The sequence below is a fragment of the Anolis sagrei genome, chromosome 1 (genome assembly GCF_037176765.1).
Source record: "Anolis sagrei isolate rAnoSag1 chromosome 1, rAnoSag1.mat, whole genome shotgun sequence".
Classification (NCBI taxonomy): Eukaryota; Metazoa; Chordata; class Lepidosauria; order Squamata; family Dactyloidae; genus Anolis; species Anolis sagrei.
The window spans coordinates 275,622,173-275,642,454 of record NC_090021.1 but is presented as its reverse complement, the minus strand read 5'-3'; the positions used below and the strand labels follow the sequence as shown (position 1 = coordinate 275,642,454).

Below are 20,282 nucleotides of genomic sequence, written 5' to 3'. Positions count from 1 at the left end.
TTATGGAGTTTTAATGTCCTTAGGCTTATCGAGGCTGGGGATCAGCCTTCCAGAGAAGCCACTTTATTGTCCTGAGATGGGTCTGTGATAAGCATTGATGGCTTAATCCGGTTTTTCCTCTTACAATCAGATAGGGCACAATGGGGAAACTTTTGTGAATGTCCTTAGTGGAAAGATTTGAGAGGAAAACAGCTTGGAGGAAAAGAGGACTTTCCTAAGGTCATATCCCCCCCCCCCCAATTGTTATATGATTAAAAAATCTGCCAGACAGGAACCCTTAAGATGGCCCAACTCCGAAGTCAAAAGGATTTCCTTTACTATTGTCCATGCAAAGAATGTCCAAAGATAAAGGTCTTTTCATGATTGCTGATTGCTTTTCCAGAGGCAGGGCAGCTTCCTTGTAGATTTCCCCCAAGAAGGGCAGGGGGCAAAAGGGTCAGGGCAAGGTCAAATACATGAAGGGAAATATAGAAATACAGGAGAAAATATGAAAATATAAAAATCATAATACAGAGAGTAAACCCAACTACCTCCCCCCCCCCCCCCCGTGTCCATAGTTCATATTATTCATAGGAAGGTCCATAAAGGGAAATATCCATGAGGGGGAAAGAGAGTCCCTTGTTTGTGAGATGGGGGACCATCAGGAGCCCAGGTATGCCTCAGATGGAAAAATTCAAATACTTTTGTGGCATGATTTTCAGTAATAAATTGGTTCCTTTCTGCTGTAAACATATGAAAATAGAGCATAAAGCCCTGATTAAATGATACACACCAAACCGACCAAGGCTTAACCCTTATTATCCAGCCTGGCGTCCTTGCCCTTAGCAAAACTATAAGTTACTATCTCTTATGGGTGGGGGGGGGGGGTCATGTTCGACTTCACCATGTTTGTTTCTGCCCATTGTTTATAACTATTACTTTCCTGGAAGTATGCCACAGTCCAGTATCCAATAGCTTGCAGACTGGTACCAGGCCATGGACTACCGCTAATGACCTCATCAGACTTGTTTTGAAACTGTATTTCCACCTTTTTTTATTGTGTCAGGAGTAACTTGAGTAACTGCAAGTTGCTTCTGCTGTGAGAGAATTGGCTGTCTGCAAGGACATTGCCCAGGGGACACGCAGATGTTTTGATCCTTATGGGAGGCCTCTCTCATGTCCCTGCATGGGGAGCTAGAGCTTCAAGAGGAAGCTCATCCGTGCTCTCCCCAGTTTCGAACCTCCAACCTTTCAGTCTTCAGTCCTGCTGGCACAAGGGTTTAACCCAGTGGTTCTCAACTTGTGGGTCTCCAGATGTTTTGGCCTTCAACTCCCAGAAATACTAACAACTGTTAAACTGCCTGGGATTTCTGGGAGTTGTAGGCCAAAACACCTAGGGACCCATAGGTTGAGAACCACTAGTTTAACCCATTGTGCCACCAGGGGCTCCTATCCCCACCTTAAAATTCCATAAGCTTTACAAGAATTAGAATCAGCCCAGCTGTTCACACCAACCTCGAAATGCAGTGTTGTTCTGGAGTATTCCCTGGCTTCTGCTAATGTGGAGTAAAACTAGGTTAACCTCCCCCCCACCCTCCCGCCCCTCCACATTAGGGACTGAAAGTCACTGAGCGTTGTATGGACATCTGGGAGTGACGTCTGACTCGACTTGAGGTATGTGGCCTATGTAGCCATGTTCATCTGGATCAGTATACAAAGAGATATTGTGGCCCCTTGGAGATTAACTGAGAGAAAGGAGGCTGGTGCAATCATATATGAAGAAGACAGGATTCCTGCACAGACTTAAGGAGTACCTTTCTCTCTTTCATCTACTCCCCCGTGTTTTTGTTTTCTCCTATATCAGCTTCGTTTTTGATGCCTTACCTCCATTATTGCCTATAAATCCTCAACAGATTTTATGAACTCTGTCCATATAATGCTTTTTTGAGGAAAGACATGGTGTTCATGAAATGAAAAAAAAAATGTGGATTGCCCTAAAGGTGTGGGTATGAGCTCAAGTTTGTTACTAACTTTTGATGATACATCAATGGCATGAAATTCAACACAAGATGGCAGTCTTGTTCTTTTTAAAGTTTAGCTCAGTGGTTCTCAACCTTCCTAATGCCGCAACCCCTTAATACAGTTCCTCGTGTTGTGATGACCCCCAACCATTAAATTATTTTTGTTGCTACTTCATAACTGTACTTTTGCTACTGTTATGAATTGTAATGTAAATATCTGATATGCAGGATGTATTTTCAATCACTGGACCAAATTTGGCACAAATAGCCAACATGCCCAAAATTGAATACTGGTGGGATTGGGGAGAGATTGATTTTGTCATTTGGGAGTTGTGGTTGCTGGGATTTATAGTTTATCTGCAATCAAAGAGCATTCTAAACCCCACTAACGATGGAATTGGGTCAAACTTCCCACATAGAACCCCCATGACCAACTGAAAATATTGTGTTTTCTGATGGTCTTTGGCAACCCCTCTGACACCCCCTTGTGACCCCCTCCCCTGGTCCTGACCCCCAGGTTGAGAAACGTTGGTTTAGACCATGATTAACATCCAAAAATGGATGATGCCTTTATTAAGATTAGTTACAACACCACAAAAGTGTGCAAATTTTCAAGTTCTGTAGATTCTTCATTAAATCATGACCTACAAAAAGTAGGGAATGGGGATGGGGGGAGGAGCACAGATGTAGCTTAATGGGTTTTTGTAGGCTTTGTGAGCTGTATGGCCATGTTCTAGAAGCATTCTCTCCTGACATTTCACCTGCATCTATGGTAGGCATCCTCAGATGCTTCTAGAATATGGCCATACAGCCTGAAAAACTTACAACAACCCAGTAATTCTGGTCATGAAAGCTTTCAGCAATACATGTAGCTTACTGTTCTTAATAAAGATATTGTTCAATTCTAGCATTCCCTCACCCTGCTTTAAACACACTGCTTTTCATCCAGTGAAAGGTTAAAGCTTGTGCATAATATAGAGTAAATCAGAATATAGCTAAAATAAAGGTTAATAGTTAAAATGAGACCAAAATTAAAAGTATGAAAACAGCTCTATTTAAACAATTTCAAACCATTTAAAAAAGAATATGAAAAAAGCAGAGCACCCACAATTTAAAATCTGGTACCCTTAAATTATTTAGAACTTACTTCCAGGGAAGCATGTATAGAATTATTCAATACGGGTTGCTCTGTATGGTTAGTTTCTCGCTCTTTTCCCAAGCACACTTAAAAGCAGACTCTGCTGAGATCTCTTCCAAAGAACGTGCTCGTTTACATAGACATTGCAAACAAGTGCAATGCTCATTTGAGCCTCATGTTCTGCTATTTTTGGAAGTATGCTCCCATTGAGTGTCCTGATGTGGATGATGAAGCTATTCATTGCATATGCAGGGCTGGCAGTGGCTCTGCATTTGTATGATGTTGCATCAGTTCTGGAATAAGATGGTTGTGTCTGAGAAGTCAAAGCCAAATGTCTATAGGATATGTCATCATAGCATCAAAACTTGCCTATGCCTTGAAATGTAGACAATGCTATATGTAGCTACCATTAGTAAGTCGATCTTCTCCATGTGCTGCTCTCACAGGCTACGTGATGAAGTAGCAAGAAGAACAGTTCCTAGGGTTCCCACCCTAAATATCAAATAACGGGTGTTTAAATTATTCTATATTCAAAGCTCAGTGAAAGAATGGAAATATGGAGATTAGGAGTTTTGTGGAGAGGTTTCAGCATAAAAATAATGTTTCAGATTTCTGCTTTGATTCTCAATCTAATTAGTTAGGTATCACCATTCTTCCAGGGCCACATCATTGAAACTTTGGACTGGAGCACTGAAATCTATTCAGTGATGATGTTTTGGAAACATGACTAAGTCTATTACAATATATTTTATTGAAATATTTACATCCTGGCCTGTATCCAAAGATCACCAGCAGGATATGATGTATTCAATATAAACATTTCAAAATGATATAAAATGCAAAACAGTAGAATATAATTTGCATACTAGAGCAGCCATTCACAACCTTTTTACCTGAAGTTCCCTTTGAGCTAATTATCAAGTCTCATGGAATCCCTACATACTTCTCTCTCTCTCTCTCTCTGTGTGTGTGTGTGTGTCACTAAAGCAAAATAAAAAAAAATGTTTCACTCACAACCCATACTTTCTAGGTCTTCAAATGTTAACACCAGCACTTCGAATTAGTACCAGAAATATATTTGCAACCAGTGCAATTCCTTTAGCATTATTATTATATGTGTTTTATATGATGTTATAATTAGCCATCTAATAGTTACATTTTCCCCCTCGATGGACTGTCACCTTGTCGTAGTGAGGGAGCTTGCATTTCCAGTGAACCTGCGGGCACAATGACTGAAGTCATGCACTCCCAGGAGTAGCCGCGGGGGAGGTTCCAGACCAAGCACAGTCCGAAGACCCAAAGACCTCAAGGGTGGAGCAGATGGGGGATAACATGTTACATGTTACAATGGCTGTGAAGGTGGAAGAAGGCTGCAACAGATTGAGAAGCCACTGTCGTCGTATAACTATGCCACCAGTGGAACCTCACTCTGTGAAGACTGTGTGTGTGCACTGACCTCCACACGTTAAAAAAATTAACGCACAGGCATCTTCCAAGAAAAATAAAACAAACCGACTTGATGGCAAGCTATTTAACCTCAGCAGACTGAAAGCCAAAACCAAGGTTACAACAACATCTGTTATAGAACTCCAATATGCTGATTACAATGTCATCTGTGCACATTCAGAAGAAGACCTACAAGCCATGCTAAACACCTTCGCAGAAGCATACGAGAAGTTCGGCCTGTCATTGAATATTGGGAAAACCAAAGTGCTCTTCCAGCAATCACCAGCCAATCCCTCTCCAATGCCAGAAATACAGCTTAATGGTGTAACATTAGAAAATGTTGGCCATTTCCGCTACCTTGGCAGCCACCTCTCCACAAAAGTCAACATTGACACTGAAATAAACACCGCCTGAGCTCTGCGAGTGCAGCATTTTTCTGAATGAAGCAGAGAGTGTTTGAGGACTGGGACATCTGTAGGGATACCAAGGTGCTTGTTTATAAAGCTATTGTTCTCCCAACTCTGCTATATGCTGGAAGAAGCAAAGACCACCAGCATCAGGCATGTAGCTGGGGGGGGGGGGGGCTCGGGGGGCTTCAGCCCCCCCTGAAATTCTCATGGTGGTTCGTGAAAAGGCCTTACTTGTGCATTATTTAAACTGTTATGTTTATTCATATCATGATCTGATCACCATACTCAATATATCTCATATGCATGGGGGTATTGGGGTAATGATACAAAAGGTTTGCTAGGCTAGACCCTCTTTCACTCAGACTCAGCCCCCCCCCCACCGAAACTCAGCCCCCCGACCCCCCCCCCCGAAATTTTTTTAGCGCCCCCCCCCAAAATGAAATCCTGGCTACGGGCCTGACCAGCATTGAACCAATGGTCCTCCGCCATCAACTCAGCTGGACCGGCCACATAGTCTGGATGCCCAACCACCATCTCCCAAAGCAGTTGCTCTACTCCGAACTCAAGAACGGAAAACAGAATGTTGGTAGATAGGAAAAGAGATTTAAAGATGGGCTCAAAGCCAACCTTAAAAACTTTGGCATAGACACTGAGAACTGAGAAGCCCTGGCTCTTGAGCACTCCATATGGAGGCCAGCTGTGACCAGCAGTGCCTTAGAATTTGAAGAGGCATGAATTGAGGGCGAAAGAGAGAAACGTGCCAAGAGGAAGGTGCATCAAGCCAACCCCAACCGGGAACGTCTTCCACCTGGAAACCAATGCCCTCACTACAGGAGAACATGCAGATCAAGAATAGGGCTCCACAGTCACCTACGGACCCACCGCCAGAACACCAACCTTGGAGGACCATCATCCTCGAACTACGAGGGATCACCTAAGTAAGTAAAGTAACTTCTAAGGTAAGTAAATCTGCTATTTTCTGAACATCTATTTTGTGTTAAGATATGGAAGAACTATGCTACACTCTCTTTTCATGGCCACATTCCTCTTTAATCCCATTCAAAGAGGAGGAGGTTAGCTACATGAATACAGTAGTTGATGGGCTTCTATGTTTATGGATCTCTGATGTGGTCCTTGCAGGTATGAGCAGATGCATTTGATAGATGCAAGTGATTGTCCAGCCTGAGTATTGCCTGTTCAGTGGGGAATGGCCTTGTGCTGAAGTATGATTCCATGTGAAATGTGCCCACATGTAGACAACTGTAAGTTTCCATTGATAAAACACAGTCTGACACTACTTTGTTAATACCAGAGAACAAACAGCACATGTGAAATAGTGTTTTCCTGAATGAAGAAGCACTGATCTCTGGGCATAATGACTAGATGTCATGAAGTCCTCCAAGGGAAGAGCTTAGTCACATGGCTGGTCCGTGTGCTGCTGCAAAGCAGAGATGTGCACTGTAACCCCAGGAACATGGCACACCAATGCCCAATTAGTGCCCACAAGCTTATTTCCCTGCTTTTCCGGAATTAATGCATCAGATCTAACACAAAAGCATTACCTGACAACTGAATTTCACTCCTATCAAGTTAAATAGGAAATTTTCACCGCGGGCAGGGAGATATCTATAACCAAAATCAAGACTTAAATTATGTTTAAAAATGTTCCTCCTGCCCTTAGTTTGGTGGAAATAGGAACATATATCTTTGAGCAGAGATTTTCTGGGCTCTGCAGAAAAACCAGCAAGGAACCTTGTTTGTATTCCAGTGGTGTAGCTAAGGCAGACAATTCTGCAGCAACCCAGTCTATTTTTAGACTCTGGCTTGCCATTTATAGCCCGCAAAATTATTCATCAGCTCCAGGGTGACAAGCTATTAATTTGTAGAAATACGTCAGAAGAGGGCTTTCCCCCCACCCTTTTGCGTTCGTGTGCAGTACAAAGGAGGCGGGGGATTGGCTTCGAATCACACGTCGTCTGCAGCTTGTAGCCAGTTACTCTTCTACCATTCATTCATATTCTCCGTGCAGCAGCTTACCGGCTGTCATTTGTTCCTTGCTATTACATAGAGCTGGAACTGCAGGGAAAAGCTGAATAGCAACAGGGCTTAGCTGGGAATCCTCAGCTGGCTATCTTTAGTGATGCTAGAATGGTGATGACAGGATATTGTACAGTGAAACAGAAAAGAACATTATCACCTTGTTGTCTGTTCCACTGAAATGTTGTACAGTTAAGGCTAAGATTACTGCAGAAAATGATGGTGTTCTCTGGTCTTCGTTCATTACATGCTAATCTTGACTTACCTTGCCCTCAAGAAGAATTTAAACATCATCAATGTAGAGAAAAGTATCAAAGTAAATTAGGAATGAATACAGGGATTTAATTTCTGATGTGATATAGCCCTTCCGTAAGGTAATCCTACAGAGAAATATTCCTACCAAGTTTGGGATAAAAAAAAAAAAGCTTAGGGTGTATCCATACTGATTGAAAAGTCCCAGATTTTGTTGCTGTTCTTTCCAATTTTATGTTGGGTTAAAACCATCTGACCTGAACAGCTGGTATAAAAAGTCTGTAATTGTACTGGGAACTTACAGAAAATATTGTGGGATAAACAGAACATGTACTGATTTCAAAAATAAAACCAGGACAAACATGGACAAAATTTGGGACTTTCCGGTATTTTTAATCAGCCTGGACATGCCCCAAGTTAAATAAAGTTTTTCAGAGGCAGGAAGATGTTGGCAAATTCTAATTTAGTTTTCCAAGACTACTGCCTTCATGAACCTGTGCTGATCAGATGTACAGTGTGATAGCCCCTTAAACCAGTTTCCTCCAAAAGTATTGGATTGAATGTCCCATAATTCACAAGCAATATAACCATCCTGTCTGGGGCTTATGGAATTTTGTTCCAATATGGCTGGAGGGCAACAATGTTTCCTCACATTACCAACAATGTGAGCTTTCATCCACACCAGCCATGAAACACATGTAATCCGTATATATTTGGGGTGTTTTTATTTCCTGCTTAACCCAAATGACATCCAATTTATATGGGGTCAGCTAAATTGGTCTGACGTGGGTCTCTTATCTGTAGATATACACGTGTCTGATCAACTCTGTTCAGTTCTTTTTACTACTGAGAATGCAGTCTTTAAAAAAAATAATAATGAAAGGCAGTTGTCATGGTTTCTCATAGTAGTCATCTTTAATCCATCATAGATTTTCTGTATTTGAGTGTTTGTTCAGAAAAGAAAAGGTCACAAGGAGGTTGTGCCTAGAATAGCTAAGTCCTCGTGCATGTATCTGTGCACATTCAGAAACTGGTGGAGAACAGCAGGGAATACACAGAGCAGCTAAAAATAGCTGCTGCTTCCAGTGTTTATCCACTATAGTTCTGTTTTGCTTGGTTTTGCTTGTGTCCTTTACTATGAATAAATGTTCCTAGCTAGCTGAGGACAAAAAGTAAACTCTTTTGAACAAGAAACTACAGAAAGATCTGGACCTTAGGGCATAGTAAAATGTCATTTTATGTTGTTGTTTATACAGCCTGCTCCCACCATGTTACACAGTTGGAAGGCACCTTTCCGTACTTTCTGCACAGATGTGTGACTCATCAAGCCAAATAAACCTACCTGCAAAATATGTGGGTTTTGGGGCGAAAGGGCTGCACAAAAGAAAGCACGAAGTCCATAGTTAATGGGATGCTTTGTTCTGTGGTCCAGAACTTAGCTGCCTTGGAGTGTGGTGGAGCTTCTTCTCTGGAGGTTAAGCAGAGGCTGGTTGGCCATCTGTTTGGAGGGCTTTGATTGTGTATTCCTGAATGGCAGAGGGTTGAACTGGATGGCCCTTGGAATCTCTTCCAATTCTATGGGTCTGTGGTCCTGTTCTAGCATCATCCTTCACCCACAAATTCACCTTAGGATAGAATAAAGGACTTTGTCTAATTACTAGAGAATGCCCTCCATTCCTTTACTGCAGGAATTGGAGATGTGTGGTCTTCCAGATGTTTGACACACCCATCAACATCTCTATGGTCATGCCTTTTTTTCCTACCATGCGTCAATACTTGACTCAGAATAAGACCCAGACTAAGTATGCTCCCTACAATTTTGTGTCTATCCTCTCATTTTCAGAACTAGGAGAAGGGAGAAAACAATCACAAAGCAGCAATAGTGCAAGGTCTAGCACAAAACTGGAGACTGGGAGGAGCTACAATGAGGAGAGGAGGAAAGAGTAGGCAGTAGCGAGTAAAAGGCAAGATGGGTTTACCTTTTTCTTGACTTCAGTTTAACATTATGCCCTACCTAAGGCAGCTTACTGGTCATTGCCTAGCATTTAGTAAGATAAAACTTGGGGATACTTCTATATTGCTAGGCCTGTTTCACTGGGATTTTTCATGCACCAGCTTTACATATCTAAACAGTATGTAAGGACATACACAACTGCAGTCAGATCAGCAGAATGTATCATGTCACAGTCTACAGCTGTTCCAATTTGGCAAGGATAGTCCCAACTAATCCTCTGCTTAACCACATTTCTCCCAGTTTTTTTGATCTGTCAGTAGATTAGGGCAGGCATCTTCAGCCTGTGGCCATCCAGTTGTTTGGGCTACCAACTCACAGAACTCCTAGCCAGCTTATTCAATGGTCAGGAATTCTGGGAGTTGGAGGCCAAACAACTGTAGGCCCACAGGTTGAAGAGGCCTGGTTTAGGGCATGTCGTACACTATCTTCTACAGCTTGCAGCATAGTTTACACTACTTTCTAGGTGCCTATATAGTCCTTGTCACATTGGAATTTCTGACATCTCTGAGTCCCTCGTGTTTTCTGCTTGCTCTGCATTCATAATGCAGATGATATTAGCTAACATGATAGGGGTGTTAAGTATGGGATAACCTACATAAACCCTTACAGTTGGAATAGATGACCTTCAAGTCAGCCCTTTAGCGCTGCAAATGCAGCTTTTGAGAGAGAGAGATCCTTTGGTGCTAATGATCTCTTGTCCTTTTTTGGACAAGAAGGCAATGGCAATCAAAATCTGGTAGGCTGATTCACAAGAGATGGCAGTTAACACCAAGGACTTTATCACACGAGCCAGGCAAACCAGTATTGAAGTTGGATTATCAACTTTAGTGACAGTCCATATTGCAGAATGCTGTGTGCATTCCCCTGCCTGTCTGCCTCCTCTCTGAGATTAGCCCATGGTTTTCTCTTAATGGAGAAAAACAATTAATAGCTTGTAATCATTGGCATCATTGCCTAGCAATGACTGAGAGTTGCCAGAGTAAAAAATGGAGATGCCTCCTGTATCTTTAATGACTTTGGAAATGAAGAAATTTGTAGCAGATGTTGCTTGCCTTACAACCAGGGAATACAACACTTGCTGAAATGCTGTCTACCACACAGCCATTAAAAATATAAGGTCCCCCCTTCAGTTTGCACTTAGACAGCCATACTGCTGATATAAGTTGATATCCAATGTATTGTCATGGCTGGAATCACTGAGTTGTTGTAGGTTTTTCGGGCTATATGGCCATGTTCTAGAAGCATTCTCTCCTGACGTTTCGCAGGCATCTATAGCAAGCATCCCCAGAGGTTGTGAGGTTGTCAGACCTCACAACCTCTGAGGATGCTTGCCATAGATGCAGGCGAAACGTCAGGAAAGAATGCTTCTAAAACATGGCCATATAGCCTGAAAAACCTACAACAACTAAGTTGATATCAATATTAAATTTATTTAGAACTTCCTTTTATTTCCTTGCAGCAGAATATTCAATAATTTAACTAATCCTCAAAGTAGATACTTGTTCTGAAGGTATGACAACTTTGCTTTCCCTTTTAAGTCAAAGCTTGCGGATCCAGAGACCTTTAAGAGAAGAGTTCTTTATATTATCGGTCATTTACATACTTCTGAAAATCTAATGCTGTTCTTCTCGTTCTCTCCTCCTTTTCTCTTTTCACACATGCAACCTATCCCCCAGCAATGCCAGTTTACTTCATCCCTCCCTCCTGCTGGGGATACTGGGGAAGCTGAAATACTCTGCCTACAGAAAAGTAAGCTCCTTCCTGCTGGTTGCCCAAAATGAGAAACATGGCTTTATATATCAGCATTGCTAATAAAAGAAGCCATGCTTTCTATCTTTCTCTGAGGACCCCCATTCTGAAGATGTTGCTAGGCAACACAGATTCATACTGAGCATATACGTCATCATATCTTAGGACCACCACAGGATAAAATGGACGACTGAATGTTGCAATTTAATAAAATTACACACATGTTGCATCTATTATATTAAGGATAAGCATACATTAGCAGTTCTTGATAATCTAATGCAAAGTCCATCCCCACACATAAAATATGGAACAAACCAAGCAACTGGCCAAAAAAGTCTAATCATAACCACTTCTATAAGGGAAAGATCAGACTGTGGGGCTTTTCACTCAACCCAATTTGGTTCTACTTCAACTGCCATAGCCCCGTGCTATGTATTGGTTTTGTTTATGTTTTTTTGTCATGTCAGGAGCGACTTGAGAAACTGCAAGTCGCTTCTGGTGTGAGAGAATTGGCTGTCTGCAAGGATGTTGCCCACGGGACGTCCAGATGATTTGATGTTTTTATCATCCTTGTGGGAGGCTACTCTCATGTCCCCGCATGAGGAGCTGGAGTCAATAGAGGGAGCTCATCGGATTCGAACCTGCGACCTGTCGGTCTTCAGTCCTGCCAGCACAGGGGTTTAACCCACTACGCCACCACGGTCTCCTCTATGGATTGGTGGGATTTATAGTTTCATGAGATACTTAGGATTTTTGCTCAAGGGCTCTACTGTACCTTGAAACTACAATCTACAAATTGCAGGATTGCATAGAATGCAGTCAAGTCAGTTGAAATGGGTATCAAAATGCTATAACTGTGTAGCAGTGGCTAGGAGGACTTTGCACAATTAAAACTTGTGTGTCAGTACCTTGGGAAGTCAGGCTTGACCACAGTAGTCCATGCTCTGGTTACATACTGAATAGACTACTGCAATGCACTCTACGTGGAGTTGCCTTTGAAGACTGTTCAGAAGCTTCAAATGGTCCAAAGGACAGCCGTCGGATTTCTCATTGGAGTGGGGTACAGGGAGCACACAAACCTCCTCTTATGCCAGCTCCACTGGCTGCCAGTCTGCTACTGAGCACAATTCAAAGTACTGGCTTTAGCCTATAAAGCCATAAATGATTCCAGCCCAGCTTACCTGTCCAAGCGTATCTCCTTCTATGAAGCACCTTGAAGTTTAAGATCATCTAGGGAGGCCGTTGTTGAGGGTTGTAATGTAAATAAACAGAAGCTTTACCACTGTTTCTGAACCAAAATATACCCTGCAGTATAATAATGTGTCACTCAGATTTGTGTAACAAGTAACAGTAACTTTACTTCAGTTTAAAAGGTCAAACAGAGCAACAATATATACAGCAGCCTCTCTGAATTCTTACAGAGAACAGAGGGAATAAACAGCCCTTTTTAAACAGTCTTAGAAATGATCAAGCTTCAGAGAGTTGGCAGCTATTTCCTTCCTGGCTGTTTCCAGTCAGCGCTCTCTTCACTCTATGAGATGAAAATGGCAGTTAAAACCATTCCTCCCAGCAGCAAGCTGGAGACAGTAGCCAATCAGAATTCTGGCTCCTGGCATGCTCAGCCAATCAGCTGCCGACACATGTCTTTTCAGTCAATCCATTACATTATGGTGTCTTTTTATAAATCCTCACAGCCCTGCTCTTAGTCCCACCTCCTTCACAGGTGCGATTGGTGGGGACGAGAAACAGGACCTTCTCAGTGGTGGCCCCTCGGCTATGGAACTCCCTCCCCAGTGAGATCGGATTAGCCCCCTCTCTCCTTACCCTCAGGAGAAAAAAAAAACCCTCAAGATGTGGCTTTGGGACCAAGCTTTCTGACAAGTAATTGGAAGCAGTGCATTATGTGTCCATGAAGCAATGTGATTGACAAATGGAACGACCCTGGATTATGTTTTGCATAGCGTGATTTTAATTTATGTTTTTAATAATTCATGTTTTAATTATTGGTTTTAATTGTAATTGCTTATTTGATATATGTGTATGGCATCAAATTGTTGTAAGGCCGTCTCGAGGTTGAGAAAGGCGGGAAATAAATACGGTAAATAAATAAATTGAATAGTGAAATCAACATTCATGCATTCATGCTCAAAATTTTTCCACACTGCCAAATGACTGAGGCATTTTTAGCTTATGTTGTAACACTCCCATTCCCCACTTATGGGGAATTGCAGAATGCAATCCATCTGTTTCACCATTAATTTGGAGCCCCCGGTGGCGCAGTGGGTTAAACCCCTGTGCCGGCAGGACTAAAGACCGACAAGTCGCAGGTTCAAATCCAGGGAGAGGCGGATGAGCTCCCTCTATAAGCTCCAGCTCCTCATACGGGGACATGAGAGAAGCCTCCTACAAGGATGATAAAAACATCAAATCATCCGGGCGTCCCCTGGGCAACGTCCTTGCAGACGGCCAATTCTCTCACACCAGAAGCGACTTGCAGTTTCTCAAGTCGCTCCTGACACGACAAAAAAAACCCTTAATTTGAGGCCTATTGTAGATCTATAATACTTTCAAATGAAGAACTGAGGAACTAAATGGTCAGTGTTACCTTTCCGTTTCCCAATAATTTCAAATGTCTTATACATATATGCCTGAGAAAAAACAAAACAAAAAAAGTACACAGATTATAAATGACTCAAATTTCAATCTGATGAGCAAAACTTAGAGTTTATTATTAGAAGATCAACAGTCAACTCCATTTAAAACAAGGTGGAACAAGGACTTGAATCAACAGATACAGGCGGAAGATTGAAGCTAGATATTGAGTAATATTTTGAGGTTTAATTAGCGAAAATTTAAAAAGAACAATTGGTTAAGAAGAATTTGCCAATGGTACTACAGTACATACCATACAGATTGGAAAAAAGCAATACATGCAAATCTAATATATTCTAATTTGCATTGCCTTTTTCTTTCAGATACAAGTTACCCGATTGGTAAAAGTAAATCTGAAAAACAGCCTTATCAATTACTGACACATTTTGTAAAAGTAAGATCCACAAACAAACCAATTAAGAGGAAAAAAGTTCCCTTTCCACAAACCATTGGAGCAATAATCATCATGGTAGAGTTCTACCATTTCATCTTCTCTAGTTTTATTATGCTAAATGTTAAGATTTTCATCACTGGTAACATTTCACTCCATAGTATAAATCCAATTGCTCATTTTCAACTGGTACAGAACATAGAAGGCAAACTATAGAGCACAACAATAAATTCAGTAGAGCTCACATCCATTTTAACTTACCACATTCCCATTAGTTAGATTTCGGTGAATATAATTTAAGTAAAATATCACTTCCTGGTTTGTCTTCAGCCTCTCCAATAACCATGTATACTAGGAGACCCTCTCCATAATGTGATCATCACAGATGTACAAATATCCATAATGAAGAAAGATATATCTTGAAGTCATTCTGTGAATAAGGAATTGATACCCTTAAATTCCACCGTAGATGAGAAACCCAAATTAATGGCCACATTTCAGGAAATAGAGTCTGAAATGAAGAAACAACTGGACTAGCCACTACTTGTCATTTTCAAGACTTGACCTCTTGAGGGCAGCATTGAAATAATTTAGAGATGTCAGTCTTAAGTCACTAAGATTTCATTCATTGTTAGCATTTAAATTTCTAGAATAATGCAGATGTAACAGTAACATCTGGTGGCATGGTGGGTTAAACTGCTGAGCTGCTGAACTTTCTGACCAAAAGGCTGGTGATTTGAATTAGGGGAGTGGGGTAAGCTCCCTCTATTAGCCCCAGCTTCTGTCAACCTAGCAGTTCAAAAACATGCAAATGCGAGTAGATCAATAAGTACCGCTTCTGCGGGAAGGTAATGGCATTCCATATAGTTATGCTGGCCACACGATCTTGGAGGTGTCTACGGACAACACTGGCTCTTCAGCTTAGAAATGGAGATGAGCACCACCCCCCCAGAGTCAGATACGACTAAACTTAATGTCAAGGGAAACCTTTACTTAACAGTGACATTTCCTTAATCAGGGAAAGACTGCAAGAGACTATATTCTACTCCCCAGTTTATGGGTATTCTCTTGCTCATGATGTTTGCCTGAACATTAAGTGGAGTTACAATTGAGCAACACTTGATTCAGATCCTACCAGGAAGTGAGCCATTGGTTATAGTTGACCATGGTTGAAGTCACTGCTGGCGTACGAATGAATTCAGGGATAATTTCACGAAAAGAACATCACAATTGTAAATGTCCATGGTAGGAAGGCAATTCATTTGTGAGAGGGAAAAGGGTAAAGGGAGTATGTTTAAGACTCTGGTCCCTTATTCATAACTCAGAAACAAAAAGCATTCCTTCTGAACTGGTCTTTGGAATACTGGAACATACATACTGGAACATACATACATATACACATACATACACGGGAAAACGTGACTAATATACAAATATTATGTACCCGTACTATAATATCTGAACTTGAGTCCATTTAAACCTGCATCTAAATTCTGTGTTAAAGTGACTTGTTGACAAACTGTTCAAGTTCCTCAATACCTCCATTTCATTTCAGGTCACAACTAGTGCTTTAAGAAATTGTTCAGCTGTTTAAAAAACCACCTTTTCTTTATGAAAAGATGAAACCTGAAACAGCACTAACAACAATTTTATCTCTCTCCACATGAAAACATATTCTTGGTTCCTAAAAACAAACATACAAAATACAATACAGGAGGTGGGAATCAAATGAAAGCCACCCTTATGTGGCTGGTCTCAATACAATATGGTTTTGAAAGAAGAGCCAAAAAGGGTGGTTTGCAAAATGGTTCCTTTAAATACTTGTCGAAATTATAACATTGTATCAGTCAAAACAGCAAAAACCTCCATGGACAGGTCCTGGCACAAAATGGGGGTTCTACTGTTTCCCCACCAACTTGCTGAAAACCTCATAAACCTCTGGTTTCTCCTGTGCAAACTGCTCCACTGTGTTCTTTTGCAGCCAGTCAGATGAACGCATTTGCTGCTGCAGAAGACCTATGAGATCGCCCAGATTGGAGTTGCCACCAGAAACAGGCTCTTGGTGGTGGGACACAAAGATCACTTCATCCGTGCTGTCTGCTTTGCCTTCCGAGTCAGACAGGCGGGACTGGTCTTTAGCTTCATTCAAGATTTCACGTTCACACTCTTCCAATACCTCGCAGATCCTCTGCATGCCTGGTGGACAATGAACACAGAACAAAACTTGACTGGGAAAAGTAGCGAAAGTGCTGAAACTGCTAAGAGGGATAATATCCAAAGAGACTAACAATTTGTCACAACCAAATGGCAACTCACAATTTTCTGGCCTATATTACATTTTGCATTTTGCATGCATATTTTCAATAATAGTATGATCAGCACGATTGCTGTAACAAGTTACATGTAGAACAACTTCTTTCAAAGTGTTAACTTCAACAGGCATAGTATACAGAAGACAGACTATTATTTGGGTCTTACTGTCATGAACTCATAACACCAATGTTCAAACATTTCTAGTGAGTTCTTGGCCTCAGTTCAAATTCTGGTTTTGATCTGGGCCAGATTATCTAATAATCTGGCCCAGATCCACATAAGCTTAACACTAAATTGGGATATTTCAGCTACCTTTCTCTGGATTCATCTTTTCTTAGACAGGGGAGATGTCTGTTGGAGAAGGGGCCTTTTTACTGTTGGTACCCAGGTTATAAAAATTCCTTCCCAAACTTACTCCCCTGACTACTTCTGTTAACTTTCAGGCACCTAATCAAGTCCATTCTCTTCTATACTTTTAAGAGAAACAGGAATTCTTTATAACACATGTCAAACTCAATGTCAATAGGCTGAATCCGGCCTTTCATATCATTTTACGTGTTCCTCCAGATGCTGGACTACAACTCATGTGTTTCTCATCATTACACATCATAACAAGAGCTGATGGGAGTTATGATACAGTAAAATCCGGAAGGCTGCACTTTGTTCTGTTTAGTCAGGATAGCGGGGTTTGAACTGAAATACAAGACTTGTGGATATGATATCTGACTTTAAAAAGTCTTTTAACCTTTCCCCAACCTCAGAGCCACATGTGCTGTTGGGATTCCCATTATCCCCAGTCTGCATGGCGGATAATCAAAAGTGATGGGAGCTGTCACTCAATAACACCTGGGGACCCAAACTAAGTAAAAACTATGTAAAAAAGCTATAGGTGGTCTGCTGTGTCCACAGGTTCTCCGTCCATGGATTCAATGGCCCTTTGAAGGTAACAATAAGGCTGGATGAAAATGAGTTTGACAACCCTGCTTTATAGGTTATTTTATACTGTCTTTATTAGGGGCATTTCCTTTTTGGCTTCCCTTTTTATCTGTTTTTTTAAAATATTTTGCTATTGTTTATTAGGAAGTATGTATATTTGAAAGTAGCCTTGAGGCCATCTGGCAGAAGATACAAGAGACATCCTAACCCATCAAGTGGGTTACATTTGGCTCCTAAAGTTACCAGGGGGAGAAGAACAGCACTGACCTAGCTGCAGACGTTGGATCTTGTCAGAAAAAATGATGCGGAACCAGCCAGGTTCACAGCACTCAAAACCTTTCCCATGACACAGCAGGACCTTGTTGCTCAAGAACCGCCTCCAAAGTATCATTTCTTCTTCAAACGTTCCTCTCCGCAAGTACTGGAATTGGTCAATATGAAAGGGAAGAGTCAACAAACATATTATCAGGAGACAGATTTAAATGAGTCAAGGGAAGCATTTTCCTGTTTTTTGGGAATGTGGCAAAGTTGGTTCTAATAGAGTGAAAGGAACTGGGAACCTTTTCAGGTTCTGCTCATGAAGCAAAAACAAAGTTGTAGTCTTTGCATATTTTCCTTGATTGTAATGACAACCATTATTATTATTTACTTTATTTATACCCCACCTTTCTCTCCGAGAGGACCCAAGGTGGCTAACAGCATTTAACAAACTGCAAAATGTGTATGTGTGTCTTCAAGTCACTAATGGCAGCAACATAAACTTAATCGGATTTTGTTAGAGAATGAATACTAAGAGGTTATTTGCTCTGATACGGCCTACAGTAACTGGTCGCCCATGGTGGTTCCCTAGCCAGATATTAAGCAGGGCTGATCCTGCTCAGCTTCCAAATCAGATGGGATCTTAGACCTTCACAGTACTTAAACCAGCCCTGGGATGTTTCAAGGAGAGTAGAAATGTAAGATGTTACCTTATGACAAGTTAGAAAGCCCACCCCTAATACTGTCTCCTCTGTGAGACAATGGTGCTCTGTACAGAAATCAAATTTTCTAAACTTGCCTTCCTTGTATAGAGGACACTGAAAAAGAAAGACATGTGTGTGAAGAAACGAATCTTCTCTTGTCCCTCAGAGTACTTGAACAGAGCTTAGGTCGATCAATGGAGCTTTTATGATAACCAAGTGGAATCTTCATGTTCTGATGCTATACATATAGGACTCATAGCTTCAAAAAAGTATTATTGGGATTAATATTTCTCTGAATCCTGCATGAATACCAGATGCCATATACAAACTGTCTTTTTATTCTACTTGCAAAAAACATCCAGCTTGCCATTACTGAAAAAAATACTGGGTTAGATGGATCCTTGCTTTGATCCAGCAGGTATCCTATAACTACTAACCTTTCGGAAGTCAATCCACACAAAGAAGCCTGCATTGCGATTGAGGAAGGGAAGCCCAAGTGTCTTCAGCTCATCTGTCACAAAAGTATGGGCTGCTTTCAGCCTCTCATGGTTGGCCCGTAAGAACACCTGGTTGATCCAGTCTAGGGAAAAGTGGAATACACTTAGGGCATGTTTAAACACATACACAAACTAACCTGATTTTTTTTTATTAACTTCACAATTAAATATGTGAAATAACTCCACTGAAAAAGCTTGTGCTTCAGGCAATAAAATAATAAAGTCAGCATCATTCAGTCTACAGTATTTCCAATTTCTCTGTATGTATATAAAGAAAGTGAAGAAAGCTGATACGAAGAACATAATCTCATTGAAATGCATGGGCTACAAAAAATGAATGGCTCTAAAAGCAAACCCAAGCCTAAATTCTCACTATCAGACTTTGGACGTATTGGGACATGACGAAACTCATTAAACAAAAAGATAATGCTTGGTAGAGCAGAAAATAGTAGGAAAAGAGGGAGAGTGGGCTACAAGCGGATGGACTAAATGAAGGAAGCCATGGCCATGCATGTGTCTGCAAGACTCGAGAACGGGAGTGGATGACCTGGACTTCTGGAGATCTGTCATTCATAGGGGTTGGCAAAGTCAACTTGGTGGTCAATAATAGTAACAACAAAGACAATGGACACATTCTGCCTGTCCTATCTGAACTCTGATGATCCATTTGCATAGTGGTAATTACAGAGTAAGGGATGCACAAGTATACAGGAGCTCATAGACAAGAAATTCATTAAGAATTTCCACCACTACCAACATCACATATAAAACAATAGACTGGCTACTTCAGTCTACTCCTTTATTTTCTCTTTCTCAACCACTGAAGATTTTGCTGTTAAGACGCTGATCAAAATACACCTTGCCTTACTTATTGATAGCACTTCTTCTCAGGAAGAACAGAAGACTGAAGTTCCCATTAGATCTGTTTCTCACCTCTGTCTCTAAGTAGCTGTGCAATTTTGTGCTGGATAGGCCCACTGACCCCATGCAAGTAACACAAGGAAGCAACAGCACTGGCGACATCTTGATTCAGTGTGTATAGGGTTCCAAACCGAATCCCAGAGATAGCAAAATCCTGCCAGGTTGAAGTGAGACAAATCATTGCACAGTTATAACATGAATACATCTTTTGACCCATCCAGTATTTCCCTCCCCCCCCCTTCTTTCTTTCTTTCTTTCTTTCTTTCTTTCTTTCTTTCACATGGCCCAGGTCTCTTGAGATAACATCACCTGAATATAAGAAAACAGAACTCACCTTAGTAGTTCCCCACATCACGTGGGTCCTCTGTGGATCAGGTAATCTGCATGAAAGGAAAATGAATACAGCAATTTTATCAACAGTAGGTTAGCTTTATTGATATCAAACAAATGTTCCAAATCATTACATGCTCATTGTGCTCCCTAAAATATATATTAAAACTTCATTTTAAGGACCAAACTATACTTGATAATAGTTGTATATATACAGAAAAGCCCAAGTAATCT

The 20,282-nt window shown here is 41.1% G+C and overlaps 1 protein-coding gene across 3 annotated transcripts in view; it reads right to left on the bottom strand.

Moving 5' to 3' along the window:
* Positions 1-13,751: 13,751 nt before the first annotated feature.
* The window catches only part of ACCS (1-aminocyclopropane-1-carboxylate synthase homolog (inactive)), a 73,835-nt gene continuing 67,304 nt past the window's right edge, over positions 13,752-20,282 (bottom strand). For all 3 annotated transcript variants that reach the window (XM_060764427.2, XM_060764436.2, XM_060764417.2), the window contains 5 exons: positions 20,053-20,098; positions 19,731-19,872; positions 18,738-18,880; positions 17,606-17,759; positions 13,752-16,285 (listed from right to left, as the gene is read on the bottom strand). In XM_060764427.2, coding sequence (XP_060620410.2) covers positions 15,987-16,285; positions 17,606-17,759; positions 18,738-18,880; positions 19,731-19,872; positions 20,053-20,098 — 784 coding nt within the window. In that variant the 3' untranslated portion in view covers positions 13,752-15,986. The remainder of the gene's footprint in view (positions 16,286-17,605; positions 17,760-18,737; positions 18,881-19,730; positions 19,873-20,052; positions 20,099-20,282) is intronic.